The 15,614-nt window shown below is 31.3% G+C and overlaps 1 protein-coding gene across 5 annotated transcripts; it reads right to left on the bottom strand.

Annotated features, from left to right (window-relative positions):
- Positions 1-735: 735 nt before the first annotated feature.
- Positions 736-11,306, bottom strand: LOC132757708 (uncharacterized). Of its 5 annotated transcripts, none has more exons than XM_060752346.1 (11): positions 11,253-11,306; positions 8,597-8,821; positions 6,986-7,015; positions 6,316-6,425; positions 5,411-5,540; positions 4,997-5,122; positions 3,929-4,087; positions 2,737-3,612; positions 2,215-2,299; positions 1,864-1,906; positions 736-1,590 (listed from the first exon to the last, which is right to left on the bottom strand). In XM_060752346.1, the coding sequence occupies exons 2-11, from the start codon at positions 8,682-8,684 to the stop codon at positions 1,396-1,398; spliced, it is 1,842 nt and encodes a 613-aa protein (XP_060608329.1). In that variant the 5' UTR covers positions 8,685-8,821; positions 11,253-11,306; the 3' UTR covers positions 736-1,395. The 5 variants fall into 5 exon arrangements, with proteins under 5 accessions (XP_060608329.1, XP_060605445.1, XP_060607600.1 ...); XM_060749462.1 differs by lacking the exon at positions 11,253-11,306 and adding an exon at positions 10,664-11,000; XM_060751617.1 differs by lacking the exon at positions 11,253-11,306 and adding an exon at positions 9,341-10,607.
- Between the last annotated feature and the right edge of the window lie 4,308 nt (positions 11,307-15,614).

The following is a 15,614-nucleotide window of genomic DNA, read 5'->3' as shown; positions in this document are numbered from 1 at the left end:
ATAGGTATTACATGATACTGATTTTTATATTCAAATGTAAGCTGCACGCCTTTATATGTGTTCAATACTGCAAACTATCACTATTTGTAATTTCCTGTTTTGGTGTGTTGAAATAAATTTAAGTTTTTATGTACTTGGTCTTGTTTGTTTGTTTTAATCCAGTTTTAAGTAGTTGTCTCAAATTTGTACTTTTAAGCAGTTATATATGAACGTATATCTATGTTAAGCTACATGTAAACTGGTAGTAGAACCAAAGAAAAACCAGCAAGTGTGCTTAATAATTTCCAGATTAATTGCTTTTATATAGGACAATAACTTGAAATGTTTATCTTACTGCCAGAGTGGGGTAAAGTGTTTCCCCTGTAAGTGTCCGGTTTCTGGGTCAGATTTCAATGTCAAAGGAGGGTACTGTGTATATGTCGTGTTGTTTTGAGTGCGGTTGTACACATTGTTCAATCATTATTTGAGCCGCGCCGTGACAAAACCAACTTAGTGTGTTTGCGATTAGCATGGATCTAGACCAGTCTGCTATCGTTCGCTATCAGTTTCTCCACTTGTAATAGGGTTTATAATCCTGATCAGACTGAGCGGATGCGCAGGCTGGTCTGGATCCATGCTGGTTGCAAACGTACTATGTTGGTTTTGACATGGCGCGCCTCATTTACTTACATGCATTGTTTTGTGATCAAATTTTCATAAAAATGATGCAGATAAACCAATGAGTCATAACAAAAATGTCTATTTAAACATGTTTTATTTCATTAAATTGTATACGACATGATATAATTTGAAAGTCCAACAGAAATATATAAAAAAGGAGACGTATCAAATAAGACTGACTAAACATAGGTCTACTGAGAGATCACCTTAACAATTACATTTCCAGATTAAAATGTAACCCTCTGAAGCGCTACGACTTAATGTAATAAAAATTATGTTTTTACAAAAATTAAAATGGTGTTCAAGTGAACAAAATTAATGGTACTTTAGTAACCTTAAATATGTCAAAATACGCAAAATGACCCCTAACTGTAAGTAACTTGGTAGACACATTGTGATATTTTTTTTCCTTTTCAATGCTTTGAAAAATAGCACAAGTGCAATAACTGTCAAATATGCATCGACTTATTCCGAGACTGAAAACATTAAAGAGGTACAACAATAAACGGTTCAATGTCAAAGAATCTGAACAAAATATATAAGTATTGACTTATATATAGGTAAGAATAGGCACTTTAACATGTAAGATATAAGACACCATAATATAAGGTAAGATAAGGCACTACCAGCACAATACGGTACATTATTAAACAAATAATGTTTATATAGCAAGACAACATAATGCTGAGAATCTCCTCCGCTCATACTGGACAAGATTTATCCTAAAGTTTTGGACTAATATAGAACATAATCATTTTCTCTCCGTGTTCTTCCGTTATAAAAAATAGTCCGTGTATCATGGTATGTATCTAAATTAGCTCTGATTCCACGTGGACAGAAACCGCTGCTAGTGTCATATCCCGAGAGATCGTCATTTAAAGAAGTCTGTGATAAATTCTCAGTTACGTGATTTGATGTATGGTCACCAGTCTGCAAAAAAACAACATTTTTTCATGTTATTTTTTCATGTTTTATAAACAAATATATCTTGACAGTATACTAAATCTTTTGGAGAACCTTTATCGCTTCTAGTTAGGCCTTTTAAAGTTTTATAAATGTCACATTATCTTTTCAAATTTCATATCAGCGTTAATATAAGCACAAACAAAGCTCAGGACATTTAATTACCCGTTTAATAATATCCTAGGGATAAACTTGTTTAAACAAAGTTGATCATACAAGAAGAGAATACAAAGTACTTACAAAAGTTGTCTTGTTAAGTTTCCTTCTAACTTTCTTTAACGATCTATAATATCAAAAAAATAAAGTACCAGTTAATAATATAATCGTTACTAACGTTTTGAATCAAATAAATTTTCATTTAATTTCTGCACTTATGGATTTACGTGTTTTTTTGTGTTTTTTGTTGTTGTTTTTTTCTTCTTTTCTTTTTCTTTTTCTTCTTCTTCTTCTTCTTCTTATTATTATTATTAAACTTGTGCTAAAACTTAAACTTCAAATTTCATTCAACACATGTTCTATATTTCAACTTAATAATAATCAATTTATAGATTTATTCAAAATATTTATTAACATAAATACATGTATGTATACCTGTTCATATATGCGACCATAATTCCTAAGGTGATTAAAGCGAAACACGCTATGGCACCAACCACAGAAATAACTATCAGCAAACCTGTAAATAAAGTCGATAAACGCAACACTTTTACAACAACAACAACAACAATGTTCTTTATATATGGAAGTTACAAACATTGAAACAATATGACACTTTATCGAAAAAAGTTTAATTGATAACGAATTATTAATATAGGATGAATATTATAGGTAAACAATCTAAACAACTGCAGAAAGAAAATACGTGGATAACGACTTTCTATATAAATTCCGTGACATTGCCTTGAATTGATTAAAAGAAAAGTCATTATTCTGCCATTTGTATACAATGCGCATTTGTCTGTACATTTATGTTTTAAACTCTCTTAAACTCCCCTTTCCTTCCACAAAATAACAACTTATCACTTTTTAATTTAACATTCATTAATAGATTCGCTATACACATGATGATGTCACTTTATTGGTCTACACGACTATATTTGAGACATAACAAACCTGTTCTAGACGAAACCTCTGAGGTTTGTTTTGAAACGTCATTTGTCAAATATGTCGGTGTTTTGGTGACTGGTTTCTCTGCCTGTGTTGTTTTCCCCACTGATGTCTTTGCCTGCGTTGTGTTCCCGACTGGTTTGACTTTCTGCGTTGTTTTTGTGACTGGTTTCTCTGTCTGTGTTGTTTTTGTGTCTGATTTTTCTGTCTGCCTTGCTTTTGTGACTGGTTGCTCTACCGGTATTGTTTTCGTGATTGGTTTCTCTGTTTGCGTTTTCCCGACTGATGTGTCAGTGACCGGTTTCACTTTCTGCGTTGTTTTGTCTACATTTTTAACAGTAGATTTAGTCAAAATTGTAGAAGATAAAGACTGCCAATATTTAGTTAAAGTAACAGATTGTGATATAACAGGTATATTTGATAATGGTGTAGTCATAATACTTGCCAAATTATCTCCTTGCACGTGTGATATCCTCGTTGTTAAAGAACTATGTGAAAGACTCGATGATATTGTCAATGTTTTGGAGGGACTATTCTCCGTCGGTGTTATATGTAATGAGTTACTAGAATATTCATCAATGTTTTCAGTAACTACAGTTTCTGGGTGCTTTGAGTAAAAGTGTGTTGTAGAAACACCTCGAATCTCTGTTAGCATTGTGTTTATAACTGAAGTAAGTGCAACGTTTGAAGACGAGCGTGTGGGAGATATCGTGATGGTGCTGGAAGGAATGGCAAATGGTGTTGATACATCGTTCATACCTGTTTCTAGCCGTGCCGGTGATGACAAGATCACGGGACTTGAGATCGGCACACCAGATGATTTAGGAACACTGACTGATGCTGTTGTTATCTCTGTCACTGCTATTGATGAATCCTTGGACGCTGCAAATATATTTGAAACATAATAAATGAAAACGGTTGGGTTTAAAAAAAAAACAAACAATTTTGTCGTTTTTTTTATCACAATAATTAGGTGTTCGGCAGTTGTTAGCTGTTTTAGTAGATAAATATGCTTTTGCTTTTTCGTCAATTGACAAGTCTATCTTTGCCTTTTTTATATATTTATGAAGAAACCCTATTAAATCAATGCGGCATTAAAGAATTCTAAAAACACATCTAAACTACAACAAACACTCAAAGATGTGTCAACTCAAACTTATGCTTTTTTATCTGTTAGAACTGTATTAGATCTACTAACATTGCTCCTCTAAAGCGAACAATCCAATCCACATTTCTAATTGTGAACACCCGTTTGTTGTAACATCAAATGTGCTGACTAATCTATCGAATTTGTTTTCACAGGCATGGAGTGACCATCTCTGTACATGGTTAGTGCAGTGTTGATTTTTGCTAAAAGCTTAAGTTAACAAATATATATAAAATGATAATTAATATTTACTAGTTTTTCATACATATACATCGTTTGAACACTAGTATATATAGTTTACATGTACATGTTTAAATATATAAATGAACTCTTAAACTTATCTTTAATCATATTATTTATCCTTTCACTTGACTATATGTTTAGGACATTAACATTTTAAGTTACATTCATGTATATACGTCACCTATAGAGCAGTACAAAATGTATGTCCGTACAGTCTGACCAGGCTCTGTACTACAAGATAATGAATTCTAGCATGTTGATCTTGAACTAAGAATGAGGATTGCTAAATTCAAAGTCTACCCACCTACCTATCTTCCAATAAAGCCTAAACTTTGCTCGTTACTATAAAAAGGATAATTTAAGCGGTTTACACGGGAAAAGATAAATGCAGAGCAAGTGTGTTAAGGGTAAGAGATGCTCAGTCTGGCTTAAAATCTTATTAAACATGGACCCAGACAAGGAGAACCCGTTTGGGACATGGCATGCAATTGTAAAATTGTCCTTGGGAAGAATGAGTTTTTGTATAGTCGGTAGTTTGAATTTATTCGAATGAAAAGAAATGGGAATTTTGAGTTGGTCCTGTTACCGGAAAGTAACAACCTTATTTTGCAGGATGTTTTGAAGCATATTAAGACGCTAATCTATGTGTCCTTGCTCTAGCTAGGCTGTTCCACTCTAAAGAATCAAACATAACCGAGAAATTATAGTCTTTTTTGTCCCAGCAAGCAGAATGTCGCTGCACGGACTCATTCTGGTCGAATTTAATCCTATATTAATGTAGCTAATTATTGCTATTATTTTTCTTATATTAGTGATAATGTACTGAAGGTAATATAGTACAAACAATTGCTCTAATTAGATCAATTAAACACATACTTGATAAACATAGACTATGTAAGTTGTTCGTGCTGCAGTTATCAACTCGAAATGATCGCTTGCTATAAATAACACATCCAGTCGTGTTTAAAGGTATTTTATGATTTGCAAGTTCTTGTTGGCTAGCTGCAATATGACATAAGTTAATAAATATAAAATTAATGATATTCATTATTATATATATCATAAACAGAATTTTTGTCACTGCAAGACTTAAACAGGACAAAGCTTCACTCAAAATAATGTCAGCAATTCTTTCATTGACAACATATTGTTCTCCTTTAAACGAGTAATGTCTTTACAATGAAAAATTAAAATAGTTTTTCTTTAATAAAAAGGCTATTACCAGAAAAAATGTAATTAATAAGCACTGTTTATATGTTACACTACGTAAACGGGATGAACATAATGTACCTTTCCTATACACTGACCAATATCCCTTAGAAGAGTTTCCACAATCCAGCATTCCGTTTTTCTCACATGGTCTACAAAAATCGGATTGGACATGCGAACCTTTACTATTGTTGCAATAACAGAAATTTCCCTGGAAAATTAATTTGTTTAAAAGCAAAGTACAAATTGCTAAATAACAATATGATATTGAACGTTAGTTTGCATGTTCCGTAACTATACAATATATACGATGTTGCATTCCATACACACTGTTGTACATTGTAATGTAAACTATCTTTAAATGGATGTAAAATCCAGTTTTCTCTTGTTTAGATCACAAGTGGATTTTTTCTACATTTTCAGTCAAACTATAGCCATATGTATATCACCAGACGACGCATAAACCGTATTTGTTGGTTTTTCTTGTTAACGCAAATTTTAAAAATTATTTGGTCATATCTTGCCGGTCGGTCCACCTAAACGTCTTTCCTGGGTAACTAACCAGTAATTACCATTTTTTTTCGAAAGTGACCGACTACTTATCTAACATGATTTCTCTCGGTAAGAGACAAATTACCAAAAAGCTCAATATCTGAGATAAATTGTCTCGTAGCAAAATTACGCCTTTCCCCAGGATCGAACCAGTGTCCCCTGGAAGACTAATTCAATGCTCTCACTTTTGAGCGAAACGGGCGGATACTAATCTTAATAAAAATATTTGTAAATTCAATTTCGTCCATAAAACAGGTTATGTTTGAATGGTGTTGTTCTTGCAATGTCGAGCTATACCTCGGCTTCCATTTCTTTAATGTATTCTATATTTACTAAATTGTCAGCTCCACTTGATACAACATAATGCTTTCTATACATTAATGTTTAACTGATTGACACTTTTACTTTAAGTTAATAAGGCAGTATTAGCCTACCTGTAAAGCAACGTGTGTAGAATCTCCGCCACAGGCTCTGAAGCAAGTTGCTGGCAAATTATTTGTCAGATTTTTAGCATTACTTGATGTAAAACCACCTTTGACACATCCTTTAATATACAGAAACCTTATATAAGGCATAAAATCAAATAATTGTTACAGAATTGACAAAAATACACTTTTTTATATTTAATAGTAGGGCTTATAGAATATGGGAGAAAAGTTGATTAAAAAACAAATTGAAGGAATAAAAAACAGCAGCACTGCTTAATAAAAAAGATTAGAAGTTTTAAACAAATTGTATGATTATTTCGGCTATAAATAAATGGTATCAGAAGATTAATAAGTAAAATTGTAATATGAAATAAAAACAAGCCCGACGTTCATGTACATTTTGCTTATAAGAAAAGGGGCAATGTCACACCACGTGGCATAATTCTTCTATCTTTATGTGAGACATTCTGTTTATATAACCCGTTAAACATGAAAATCACTAGAGCTAAAATTTATTTCTAAGCAGAACAAACAAATAATTGTATATATGAATTAATTTCAGCTATTAATTGATTTTTGCAATTTGTTTATACATGTATAACACTTGATTTGTAATCGTTTAATAGTAAGGTCAGTTTGAGAACGACGGTGATAGCCAGGCCTGATACACACTCACCTTCGGCCCAAATCCACATTGGCACAGCAACTGAAATATATTCAAGAAACAAAACCATCATTGTCTTTCTTGAATTGAAAGTTACGGGCATTTTCCTCAGTATAGAACCAATCAAGCGTGTACATCCGTGCAGTCAAACCAGGTCCTATACTACTGGAAGCTAAAATCGCTTAAAATTTGAATGAAATCTTAAAAAAATCAAAGCAAGACTAATCCAATACACAAATTAAGCAAACTGATGGTTAATTCTGTGTTTAGAATATAGTTCGAGAATTTATATATAACCAACAAATGTAGTGTAGGAAACGAGGAAAGGTTAGTAGGACCCTACCGGTCTTTGTCTAGGAACAGTAAGTTTTATATACCAAAATGTTGACAAGGGTTCGCAGAATACGAAACGGTATTTCGTTTTTATCCAAATGGTCGGATAATCAAGAAATCCAAGATGGCGTCCATGATGGCCGCCAAAATTCCTCAAAAACATTAATTATCATTATTTGGTCATTTTTTAAAAGAATTTCTAAGTCACTCTCTCTTTACATATTAATATGATAGAAAATACATGTTTACTGTAAATAAATTGGTTTTTGATCACTTTTATGGGAGAAATGTAAAATATTTGAAAGAATATCATGGAAAATGTATTAAAAATGACCTAAAAATTAAATTTGATATAAATTTTCATTTCCATGACAACACATTTTAATTTTTATTTCCATATTGTACTTTTGTGCAAAAATACAACTTCAACTCTTATCAGTTATGTCAACCCCACCCGTTTAAAAACATAATGCGTCCACAGGAGAAGTGTAAATAAACATTAAAATTGACATAAATGATAAGAGTTACAATATGGAAATAAAGATTAAATTGTGTTGTCATGGAAATGAAAATTTATATCAAATTTAACTTTTAGGTCATTTTTTATACATTTTCCATGATATTCTTTCAAATATTTTATATTTCTCCCATAAAAGTGGACAAAAACCAATTTATTTACAGTAAACATATATTTTCTATCATATTTATATGTGAAGACAAAAGTGACTTAGAAATTCTTGAAAACATTGGCCAAATAATGATAATTACTTTTTTTGCGGAATTTTGGCGGCCATCTTGGACGCAATCTTGGATTTCTTGATTGTCCGACCAATTGGGTTAAAATGAAATACCGTTTCGTATTCTTCGATCCCTTGTGAACATTTTGGTATATAAGACTTATTGTTCCTAGACATAGACTGGTTGACCCCCAAAATATGCATGATTTAGTAGTCCATTTCCTACACTAATATGGCTTGGTAAAAGATTAAATACGCATGTTAAAAAAAAGGCATGTTAATTTATAAATACATTGTATTATGTTCTTCAAATTAAAAAAGACATAACTTATGATATAAGTCTTAATTACATGTGATACATTTGTTACTCGTTATTTATTTGAAACGATAATTGATTTGAAGACTGTTTCATATTTCGCTGAAAAAAAGTTTGGGTAAGCAAGTAGAATAAACCTCACAAATTTCATACCAAATATATGCCAATATTATGTCATCTCATATAAAATTAAGTTATCTTTAACGTGATCTTAACATAACTTAAAGTAGTACTTACCGAAAGAGTTAGCTTGTAATAAAACAAATAATATGATTATTTGATGCGTTGTACGGCAGCGTGTTGTCATGGATATAAAATTTTCCATTTATTTCATACACTTGAAAAGTCCACAATTCTGATATTCGAGTAAAATTTCATTGTAATGTTCATCTAGCAGACGACAAGCAGACGACACACCTAGATCAGTCAGTTCATCTTAATACACGGTATTCTGTTAAATACCTGGAAAGTACAAACTAAATTTCAAGATATCCAATCACATCTTATTTCTAACCCGTTGTAATCACTTTGTTTGTAACAGTGTTCAGATTGGCATTGCTTAAATCATTTAAGATAACTTGAACAATATATCAAAGATCACACAAGATTATACTTTGGTAAAATAAACTGAATAAATATAATAAGTAGACAAAATAGATTACAAATTTTTCAAGGAAAGAGTAAGAAATAGATTAGTACATGTTCTAAAAAAAAAATCCAGAATAAACTTCTGATCCAATTAATTATAATTGCTACTGTATGTATTTCAATACAGAAGTTATATTTTCTTACTTCAGATAATTAGATACCCGTATACATAAATGCTGTAAACTGTCATTTAAAATAGCAAAATCACGAAATAAATAATCCTTAGTAAATTTTTTTTAGTATTAATCTCCAACATCTCACTGTAGCTTTGATAAGATCATTTGATATTTCGCAGCTCTTCAATACAGATATACTTAAAAGCTCAGACCTTACTTGATAAGTTTATCATGTCTGTTGTTATCTGCTAAATTGCATTTGTATGTAATATATGGTCCAATAGTAGCTTACTTCCTGTCAGTCCCATTCACTGATTACACCGTTGTCATCAAGATAAAGGTATGTTGTATGTACTGTTAACTTGAACCTTTCAAAGCTGTTAGAATGCAACTCCTTTTTTTCCGGAATGATCTTTTTTTTCATTGTGCACAATAAGCCAAAAATGAAAATGGTTCCAACGCTTTTCGCTCAAATCTGGCTAAGAATCGCACCAAAAAACTCGACATTCAATTTTTTTCTGAGTATATTTCTATAAATTCTTATTCTTTGCAGATTTTCTATTTTAAGTGTTACTACGTAAGAATTTCAAACAATATATTTAGGGCTTAGTGGAGCTCCTTAAAGAACCGACGCCAATCTTCAAAAATGTGATATAGTTTGACAGAATTATAATTCTGAAATAATGAAATCCAAGTCAAAGATGAATATGACTCATATAATATTATAGAATAATCTACACCATATTTGCTCTTGATGTTAAGTGCCGTTTGCAATGTGTAAATTACTTTCTTCGTTTCCCTGACAATATTTTATTTTTTAATATATTTAGAAAAAAATCATGAAAATTAGCATGATTATTTAAACACAATCCCTGGGTAACAAATGTCAAGTACCTTGGCTGATAACATAATCATTACGTGATGAATATGTCCAATGATCGTTAATGCTCGGTGAATTCCGTAGCCTTGTACGAATAGTTATCTAACTAACGCCGTATTTTGTGAAAAAAATATCCTAGTCGATGGAAGGCTTATAATATCCAAACAATTGAATAAGTTGTGGAACACAATAAAACAAGTATTGCGTATGTCATCTCTTTGCCACTGTACTTCTATGCCACCGTAATTACAATATAATTAGATGCTCTATTTCATATTAATTTAATATTTTCGCTAACCTCCCGCTGTGATGATTGTATCGTTCAAACAAAAAACACAAAACCCTTAAACCTGTGTTACTTGTATAAATGAAATTATTAGATATACTTATTCTATTAAAACTAAATATTATCTTCTTTTTTATGCAGTCAGAGAGGTAGGCCTCTTTTGTATATGTGTCCATCAATGTATCTTAACAAATATTATACTGTGTTTTATTGAACTGCACCCTGGTTTCGATAGACGTTTTGTGATGAATGAAATATATTTGGAAAGGGAAAATATATTTAACTTTTCAAAAATCCAGTTTCGAAAAAATAATGTAATTGATAATCACAATAACGAAAAACGTTGACATATTTGGAATGGCTAACAAACTTACCTGTTGTGAGACTTTAATGGCCGTAAATAATCCAATTCTCAACAGCTAATTCCATTTACATAGGTCACAGTTATAATCAAGCACACTTATTTTGATGAATTTTAATGGCACATGTCTATATTTTCTGGACGGATAAAACAATATTCCGAGACTTCAAAGGTCTATTCAACAGATTTTCACACTTCAGGCCAATCAATAAATTAATCATAGGTCAATCCCGCTGTTCAAAATTCCTTTAGCTACATGTAAAAACAATGATGGTTTAAAGAATTTATCGTGCCTATCCCCCAGTTGATAAACAGAAGTATGTTGAAAAATAAAATAGAAACAGAAAATAAAATACTTTTCATTTGACCTGTTGGAATTCATAGAAAAATGTACAATCATTGTATACATGTATTTTGATAAAAACAGAAAATAAATTGCTTTTCATTTGGCCTGTCGGATTTCATACAAAAATGTACGATACAATGTACATGTGTATATGTATATATGTATATATCAAAACGGTAAATATGAGTTTTAGAGTTTTTGTTGTTGTTTTTTTTTTAAATAAAATAATTAAAAATAAAATAAAAATATCACATACTGCCAACAGTTGCCTCATACATGAACGTGCAGCTATCAGCGTGTCAGGTGCATTAAATGGGTGCTACTTTAAAAGTAAATACAAGTTAAGATAACACTATAACCTTAACAGAAAGTTAATCTATACACTCTCACATGCCCTAATCAGATAAACTTACGTCTGTTACATTAGTTAACAAAATATATTTCATAATTTTCAAAACCTGTGTGTAGTGAATGTTAAAAATGAACAATAATAAAAATGTTTATTAATGTTATTCGCCATACAACATTGAACTTATTTACAACAGATGAACAAGAACAATTATCATCATATTTTGTTTAGATTATCAATATATTTACTGATGTTTTCATTTTGATTTGATAAAATTATCTTTACATCTTTCTTATGTATTACTAGTATCACATTGATTCAAACAGCAAATGAACACTTATACCATGTCACGTTAATCCATCTATGTAAAAATGTATGTAAAAATAAAATATGTTACAATATATATACGATAATGCAATGTTCAAATTCGACAAATAAGATTTCTGTTCTGTTGTGTTCAAATAATATATCAGAAAACTTATTTAAAGGTTTATTTCATACAAAATGTATTGTGTTCTATGGAATGCCGGTAGGGACATGCCACTTTGCTTATTTGCCAACTACTTAATTGCTTATTTGCTAATTGCTGATTTGCCAATTTGCTTATTTGCTGATTTGCCAATTTGCTTATTTGCTAATTGCTTATTTGCTTAAATATATATATTTTTATGCTAAAGTCTTTGTAGTCTTTATTTCAAGCTCATGAACCTATATCATGTTATTATGTTTATAAAGTTTTGTTAATTATAACTTGTGACAATTAGGATCAATCCATCATTACCTAGAATATAGGTAGAAAGACAGATGGATACATTTTAATCAATTTCGAAAAAAATAAATTCAGTTTCAGAAAGTAGTTGTTTTTTTAATTATCTTGAGTTTCAGTTTTAGCTCCACTATTCAGAGAATAGGGATGCTGTTCTACCCACCAATGCATTGGTTTTCTTGGTAACTTGTTTTTCTGTCATATCTCTGTTACTTTTGCTGATTCATGCATCTTACTGCAACTTTGCATAAACTTTGCGTCACAAGCATGCATACAAAGTACATGTACATGAAGAAGCTGTGCCCGTTATATACTGAATGTCAAGGTCACCAATGTATTGTACTGAGAAGCCTTTGTTTTTCTGTCATATCTCTATTACTTTTGCTTATATCTAACTGTAACTTCAAATAAGCATTAAATAGGCAGCATGCATACACAATATTCAAAGAGGCTTTGTCCATTATACCCTAGGTCATGATCATGGTCATGGTCACATGATAGCATGTAAAATGTACAATATGAAAAAATGGAAAAGTGTGACCAAATTTCAAAAACATTAAACCAAAGCAAAATGTTGATGCACAAACAGACATAAGTGATCTCAAAATCTTACAAAGCCAAAAACGCAGCCTATTGCTTAAGTGCAAAGACAAACACCCGTGTTAAGCATGTACCAAATGTATCATTTGTGATACTATGTGTTCGTACCACTAAAATGAGGCCCTCTGCGACAAATCTGCTGAGAATAACGACATTTTATATGCCATAAAATAAGAAATAGTTTTGTTTTCAAGTTCTTTTATTTTCAATCTTTACCCAATAATGTTCACTTATATATGACTAATCAAGTGTTTATTATGCCATCAATCTCTGACTTAAGCTGCACAAACAGATCTATAGCTGCAACACGTTATAAGGCAGGCTCAAGCACAGATGCTGGCGGGTTACATCCTGCCCCTAACGTGATACGCGTCTGTAAACACTATATCAAAATTATTTTAATATTTATTAAATACGAATTGGACATTTGTTACAACGATAAAACCATTAAGTACTTTATTGAGACTTAATTGGTGGTATATGGTATTTTTTCATACCGGTATATGTAAAAATTGCTTGAAACCAGTTTTAACGATGTCCAATTCGTGTTTAAATATTAAAATATTTTAAAATGAGTGTTTACAGGGGCATGTTTCACGTTGGGGTACGGGATCAGACCCAAAGCGTCTGTGTTCTCAAGGACATGTCAGCCATCAGCTGTAGACATAAATCTGCGTAGGCATCACTGCAACTAAATTCATAGATCAACAGTAGTCTTGAAAAAACACTGAATTTACAAGAATACTGTTGGTAAAAGTTAACAGATCTGACTCAACTTGTTGTCTGTAGTCAGATTTTCCATATCTTTCCGGCACAGTGTAAAGTATTTCATTTGCAAAAAAGCAAATTAGCAATTGGCAAATAAGCAAATACGTAATCCAGCTGTTAACAAATAAGCAAATTAGCAATTCAGCAATTGGCAAATAAGCAAATCGGCAATTAGCAAATAAGCAATTCAGCAATTGACAAATTAGCAAATTGGCATGTCCCTACCGGCATTCCATAGTATGTGTTCATTTTTGAAGGTATTGTAATATGTAATAGTTATAGAATATATACGAGGACTTTACCGGCTGGTATCAGCGCATGGGGCGACAACAAGGGTCAATCATAGGAAATTAATCGAGACGGAACGTCGAGATTAATTTCCATGATTGACCCTTTTATTCTGTAACTGTTTTATCGCATGACTATCACGACTTTTTTCTCTCTCTGGTAATATTTGCTTTTATTTAAACATATAAATATTTTAAGAAATACCCACAGAAATATACCCATATGATGCCGTTGAAGGAACTGGAATTGAATAACCATTTGACGAGGTTAGTTGATGCATTTTTTTCTGAATGCCAAATATTCATCATCTTTCCAGCTCATTTTCAAAATATAATCTAGGAAATATTGTCGATAATAGTCCCGGTGTATATTTCAGAGGTATATCTTGTACGCGTATTGTTTAAAACTAACGACAATGTAGTGATTTTTTCTTAACACTTCTTCCATCTATATATTAAAAATAACGCTATAATATTATGTTCATACGTGTAGTGATTAACTGAGTGACTCACTGGTCAGAATCTCCTGTAAAACGAAGACATTGTTTAAAGCCAAAAAAAAAAAAAAATGAATAATTTGATCATTGTTTCAGACTTGTCCTCGAGGTCAGGATGCAGAAAATGGCGATTATTTTCCACTGAAGTCAACATCTTTTTAATAACTGCATTTTCAAGTTTTTAAAAAAAAAAAAAATGATCGTGACGATATGTTAATATTTAAAAAAAAAAGTTCTGTCAACTGTGTAATGTTTTGTTTTGTTCTTTTTTAGGTATACCCACTTTATGTCGATAATGATTTGAAATAAAATAATAAACTGGGCATGCGCGAGAAAGTGTACTGATACTTCATTTAGAGCACCCCAAAGCGTACTGATACCTCATTTAGAGCACCCCAAAGTTTTCCAATACCGAAATTTAGAGAACGCCGATCTTCAAAGGAAAGTTGTGGCGGTCATGCGATAATGAAAATGAAGTACATCTAGCATTAAAATAGTTATTTCTTATACAAAATATGTTTTCTCTTTATTGCTATTTAAATGTGTAAAGAACTATAGCGATGATTTAATAATGAAGCATAATTTTGGTGAACGTATTATAGGTAAGGAACCTCTTTATCACTGTGACTTAACAGTAAACGGCTGGTTCTCACTGTTGATTAAAAAATATAATATAATAGAGCTGCGAATGACTTTTTATCTTGCCTTCTTACAACAACGTATTATATGTTTTGGCATATTATATTTAAACTTTTACTTTTTATAGATTTATTATTTTAAAACACATTACCGTGAGTCGTAACCAATTATGCTTATCTTATTACATATATAAACATACGTTATTTATACATCACATTTCCACAAAATATACAAAACGGTTTGGCCAATTGTTTTGGCGACATTATCGGGGACCTCCCTGTAATCACTAAAATCATGTTACATGCATTCCTACATTCTTAATAGATTTTAGAAAAAGTTGTAAAACATAATGTCTCTGTTAATTAACACACATATGAATATTGTACACGTATGTTAACAAAGTAAAATGTTCTGGAACTGTTTTTAAGCTAGGTTAATGCTTTTGTTCATGCGCCGTCATCTCTTAAGGAAATAACCAATTTTTTTGTCATAGATCTACAGGCATTTTAGGAATTTTTTTTTTTTTAATCAAAATTTTTGCAGCAGATATATAGATTTATTTACTTTAAAGTAAACTACTCATTGAAAAATGAAAAGGTCAATATATGTTGATACCATTCATGACAAGAATGTTTTATCTCATTTAACAGCCAATCATTTAACTCTGATAAATATTATCACTTTCGATAATGTAGATCTTCACATGGACTAA

This window comes from Ruditapes philippinarum, unplaced genomic scaffold, assembly GCF_026571515.1.
Source record: "Ruditapes philippinarum isolate M1 unplaced genomic scaffold, ASM2657151v2 ctg1746_1_1_1_1, whole genome shotgun sequence".
In the NCBI taxonomy this organism is placed as follows: Eukaryota; Metazoa; Mollusca; class Bivalvia; order Venerida; family Veneridae; genus Ruditapes; species Ruditapes philippinarum.
The sequence above is the reverse complement of the archived record's forward strand: the minus strand, read 5'-3'. Positions and strand labels throughout refer to the sequence as shown.